At 39.2% G+C, this 5,647-nt stretch overlaps 1 protein-coding gene across 1 annotated transcript; it reads left to right on the forward strand.

Moving 5' to 3' along the window:
- Positions 1-23: 23 nt before the first annotated feature.
- jdp2a (Jun dimerization protein 2a) lies at positions 24-4,802 on the forward strand. Its single transcript, XM_026151884.1, has 4 exons — positions 24-629; positions 2,488-2,705; positions 3,554-3,658; positions 3,771-4,802. The coding sequence occupies exons 1-4, from the start codon at positions 542-544 to the stop codon at positions 3,954-3,956; spliced, it is 597 nt and encodes a 198-aa protein (XP_026007669.1). The 5' UTR covers positions 24-541; the 3' UTR covers positions 3,957-4,802.
- The last annotated feature ends 845 nt before the right edge of the window (positions 4,803-5,647 follow it).

Genomic DNA, 5,647 nt, shown 5'->3' on the forward strand with positions numbered 1-5,647 from the left:
ATTTATTTTTTTACCTTTCAGACTTTGACTTATTTGTTTAAATTTAAAAACAAACAAACAAGTAAAATGGGCATATATTGCTTAACTATGCTGCTGAATAACTACAATAAATCTGCGTTCACAGTGGTGCTCGGTGCTGATCACTTTGTGGACTTTGAATTATGAGGGGGTTTTTCCTCCAAAGAAACTTAAAGTAAAATTCCTTTAAAATATTTCAAATACAAATATTTTTATTTTATTTGTAGTACCCTTTAGATATTTGCTGTTGAAGAAGCGGAGGTGGGAGTTCACTGTAGATCAGTGGCCGTACTGTTTTTCCAGCGCAGGCCTGCATCTGAGTCGTATTATTGTGGTTGCAGCGGCAGCAGCAGTATGCAGCCTCCCTGTTTCTTTATGGGAGGAGCGGTGCGACTTCCCCACTTCTGCCCCCACTATGTAGGCTACTTTTTTTTCTAACATCCCTGCTTACGTTTGACTGGCATAGCCTAATTTCCGCATTCCCAAATCCTCCCAGATTGGGATCACGTTTAAAATCGGGCTGATGCAACGATTTCCACTTTTTAAAATATACTCTCGACCCTCGGCTGACCAGAAGAAAGGACATTTGTTGCACCTGGGATCAAAGTCAGGTCGGTATACAAAACTTCAGAAGTCGAGAGTTGCATATTTAATTTATTTATTTATTTTTTATTTTTGGTACATGCTGAATAGCTTATTGGCGCGCCACACATAGGTCATAACGAGCATAGTTTGCGAAGAGGCAGCGGGCAGGTCTGATGTTTTCGATTATACGGTGCGATCGATGCATTCTCTGAATTTCTCTGTCAAAGCAAACCTGACATCTTTAGTGATCGTGCTGCAGAAAGGTCATTTTCTTTTGTTTGCATGCTCCCTTTTCATGAATCACGGCGTGCACAATTCAGAACAAAATGTTCTTGTTTTGTCTAGTCCGCCGTTTACATTAGTGCCTCGCACTGATTCTCAAAATACGGGTTATCCGAGCGGCTGTGGACGGAAAGCTGTAACATTTTATCACTGCAGGTCTCTGATGGAAACACAAAGTTACGTAAGATGGGCTTAATGCCGCACTGTAGAAAAAAAAACTTCCGCTTTCAAGTTGACCAATTCAGCTACACCACTATATAACTGGTCAAGCGATTACATTATTAAACGGCTCTAAATGTGCTTTCATGCATAGCCTGGGGGTTTCAGCATTGTAAACAAATAGTCTGGTGATAATAAACCATGACCAAGCGAGTTGTTTCTATGGGACATTCAGGATTAGCCATTAATAAAGTGACTATTAGTAGAGAAAGTTTAAAACCACCTTCGGGGCCCCTGCATCAACATTCAGATGGCAGTCACTGGCTCATAATGTGTGTTTGGGGTTTTATTTTGAGGATAGAAAAAATGATAAGCAAAAGTTACATTTGGCTTTAAGTGTTTTTGCTTTCATTTCAAGCTAAACTGCTCACACATTATTTCTCCGTTTTATCATGGCTGTTATGCTTTAATTGCAAGCAGAGTTTTGTTTTTTTTATGGCCTCTCTACTTCCTCTTGGTCTTTATAACCTGAACTTTGAGGAAGTTGCAAAACTAAAAGTTATTCCCATGTGAGATTATTATGTAGCCTGTGAGTTCATGTTCTGAGGAGAGCCACTGCGATTTGACCCCCCTCTTTAATAAACATTAGTCTACACAAAGAACACAAAGCCAGATTGCTGTTTCTTGTGGTTATATATTTTAATTAGAATTTGCCTTGGTTGTTTTTGTGATGTGGGATAAAGGTACATCAGAAGTTTTTTGGGGGGATTTCATGTGACTTGGACATCCGCTGAGCTGCTGTAGTAACTTCCTGTATGTTGGGTGGCTCTCACCGTCTTTGTATATGCTGAAGTGTCCTTGTCTACATATTTGCCTGTGCAAAACTGTGGTAATGTGTTCACACAGTGTCGCATTAACTTTGTTTTTCAGCTAAAGAAAGCAAACTATTTTCTTAAACGTTACTGCATTATGCTATATTTTGGCTGCATAATTTCACGTCTTTATCCTCAATTTTGGCTCTCCCCCTCGATATGTCTCATATTCAGGAAATCACAGTCACCCTGTAACTATTTCTTGGCAACTGCTACCTTTAGCGCCCCTTGGAATAAAGTAGAATTTGTTTGAGTCTAGTCTTTGCAGTGTTGTTCACCTCTCTTTTTGGCCTTGTAGCATTAGATGATGTACTTTCTTGCCATGATCCCTGAAGTTTTAGAAATTGTTTTTTAGAAAATATTGCAAAATTGAATAAAAACAACATCAGTCCACCTTTTGCAAATGATTCATTGAAGCCCTCTAACAGATGGTACATAATGCACTTATATTTGTTATCAACTCATAAATGTAAAGCATTCCTGTAATGTATTCAGTTTTTTATGTGTTTTCCTTAATCTGACTTGGTTTGTTGTCTGAGTATATCTCCCGTTTTCTCCCTCTCCCGCCTAGCTGTGGTCACGACCGAGTCTGACACGATGCCAGGACAAATCCCAGATCCCTCTGTCACAGCAGGCTCCCTGCCCAGCCTGGGCCCACTGGCTGGGATCACAGCCACCACGCTGACTGACAAGCTCAAATTTGGCGACCTCCAGGAGTTTGGGACAATGCTATCACCTCTGCATTTCCTGGATAGTCTGGGGAAGAGGCCTCTAATAATCAAAACTGAGGTATAGGACACACTAAGCAGTTGATAACCGTTATCCTTTAAACTAAGGCCACGTTTTAAGTTTTTACTCAGCTTACATGTTCTTTTTAAACGTTCATTTCTAAAAAGTGGCTCCAAGGTGTGCTTTTAATGTATCTGCTGTTAAAAAAAAGGCATGGAAATTGTCTGCTAACTGTGTTTAAAATCTCGCTTCTGTATCCTAAAGAAATATGTTTGCTGTTTATATTTTATTCAACAGGACCATCTAGTGGACACAAAGGGACATGTAGTTTATAGAGCAGGTAGATTAGTAATAGTGGCAGAAGTACAGGTAGTTTTTTTAATGCTGTCCCAAAGTAGTGTTTACAAATAGAGTTAAAAACAACAACACCCTACATATATAAAACAATGAGAAGAAATGGCTTTTTATATGAACTTTCCCGCTGTGTCAGATGTCCGTGAGAAATCACGTCCTCCATACACTTGCACAGGTTTTCTTGGGGAGATTTGACTTCTCCTGCCTTAAAAAAAACACGTCGGGTTCATCAATTACCTGGCGTTCAAGGATGCTTAGGCATGCCAGACTGTGCCAGGTTAAAAAATGCTTTTTTTCTATTTTTATGCATACCATGACTGAAACAGAAGGACTTGCACGCTAATGTAGAGGGAAAAACAAACCAAAAGGTCTTTAGTTTGGGGAAATGTCACTTTGACTTGTTTACAGTGATAGCAAAGAAGAACCCAGTAGGTTAAATACTAATATTAACACATACACATTCCCATCCTTACTCTGTTCATGGACTGCCTGCTATTGTATGGCAGATTAATTGTGCCTGAAGGTGTGTTTAAAACTCTTGTGCCTGTCTCTAGAGAGACGAGGAGGAAGAGAGGAGAAAACGAAGGCGGGAGAAAAACAAAGTGGCTGCAGCTCGCTGTCGAAACAAAAAGAAGGAGAGGACAGATTATCTACAAAAGGTGAGGCACATCTAAGGAGCCTCCTTTGCATGATTGCACACTCTCACATACTCAACTTGTGTCTCACTCTTTCCACAATTATTACTTTGTCTTCCTTCCAATCCCATGGCAGGAGTCGGAAAGGCTAGAGATGTTAAATTCCGACCTTAAAGCCCAGATCGAGGAGCTGAAGCTTGAACGACAGCAGCTGATCCTCATGCTCAACCGCCACCGCCCCACGTGTATTGTCAGGACAGACAGTGTCAAAACTCCGGAGGGTGAGGTGAGCCCCCTGCTGCAGCAGCTGGAGGCCAAGTGAAGGTTGTAGTGCGAGTTCCTACAGTTTACGATTGGGAAGAAGCAACAAACTAGCAGCACTTACGTTTGGGGCCTCGGTCGTGGAGGAGAACCAGCCACTGAGCGCTACACCACAAAATGTGGATCCACTGTGCTTAGACACTGTTTTGGCAGTTAAATCAATCTTCTTTCATAGTCTTTGTTTTGTTTTGTTTTTGTTTTTTATTGTTCCTTCTTGCTTTTTCATTTATTCTTCATTTTCGTCTTCACAGGTCCAGCCACAATTAGTGTGAAAGTAAAGAAAAAAACACAGCACAACTTTTGGTAGAATTACAAGCCACACACGAGGCATTACTTTGATATATTTCCAGTAATTACACCTGTGTTTTAATGCTTTTTGTTTTGTTTTTTTGTAGTTAACCCTAAAACAGAACTGCATTCGATCAGTCAGCTGCACAGATGATTATTTGTTGCTGTGTGGGATGAAACTAAGTCACTGTTTCCATGCAGGGAAGAGGCGATACCCCAAAGAGACAGTGTTTGTAAGTTATCAGGCTACAAATAGACATCTTTGCAGCATGATGTGACCTTGACTGTCCTTCAATTGTTAAAATACATGCAGGGAATTGTAGAAATATCATTGAAATCTGTGGGGAAATAGTTATATATGTATAAAAAAATAACTACTGGAATACATTAACCATCACATGCAGATGATTTTTTTTATTTCTGTATAAACCCACAGTCAAAGAAGCCTTTGTATCGCATAAATAACCTCAAGCATTTTTCATTTGTTGGCACAGCAGCTGAACATTTTTTCTTTATTCCATTGTTTTTTGGCGCAGGCGTCATGTATGCACATACATATATATATATACAAGTGTTTACATTGTACTTTATTTTCTGTTACCATATTGTTACTAGCAATTATGTTTATGTTTTTATTCTTTTGTATATGGTGTTATATAAGCATATAAGCTATCACAAAATCCCATTTTGTATTTCCTTAAGAAATAAATGTCTAGTTTCTTTTTTTAAAATTATTGAATAATATTTTTTTGAGTCTTGCAAAATGGAAGACGTTTTATAATAATATTTTGTGCACAAAAAAAAAAGTTTCAGGAGCAAAGTTTCTGGTAAACCCTGACATCTTGTGGTGAGCTGCAGCACAGCTCATTAACCTTCCTGCTTTATTAAGTGTGCCTATGCCAAGAGGCACACTTAAATATCTTTAAACTACTTAAAATGTATTAACTGTAATATATTGCTCCATACCTCTCCACCTTTTTTAGTCATGATGGATTCTTTGTAGGTCCAGTAGTAACTAATGTGCAATAATAATAAAATACTACTTTAGATTAAATGTGGACCATCGTTTGGTTTAGACATGTAAATCATTTTTTAAATTATTGAAATAAGAAAAACACCAAATTCTCAGCATGCACGAACAAATAAGCACAAAGACGCCCGTTGTTGTTATCAGAGGGGATTTAACACGCAGATTAAAACCGCAGTGGCTGAGGCAAAAGGAACTAAAGCTTCAGGAGAGAAGTAGGCTGACAGCAACGTTACTGTAAGTTAGCTGAGCTCCGAGTGGGTATTTTTTGCGGCATAGTGATAATTTGCTGTGTTGCAACAGGGGATGAAGTCGAAACATGCAACAGTACTGACATGAGCAGCTCAGACAGACTGCACTGTGTCGTCTTCAGAGGT

This window comes from Astatotilapia calliptera, chromosome 19 (genome assembly GCF_900246225.1).
Source record: "Astatotilapia calliptera chromosome 19, fAstCal1.2, whole genome shotgun sequence".
NCBI classification, from domain to species: Eukaryota; Metazoa; Chordata; class Actinopteri; order Cichliformes; family Cichlidae; genus Astatotilapia; species Astatotilapia calliptera.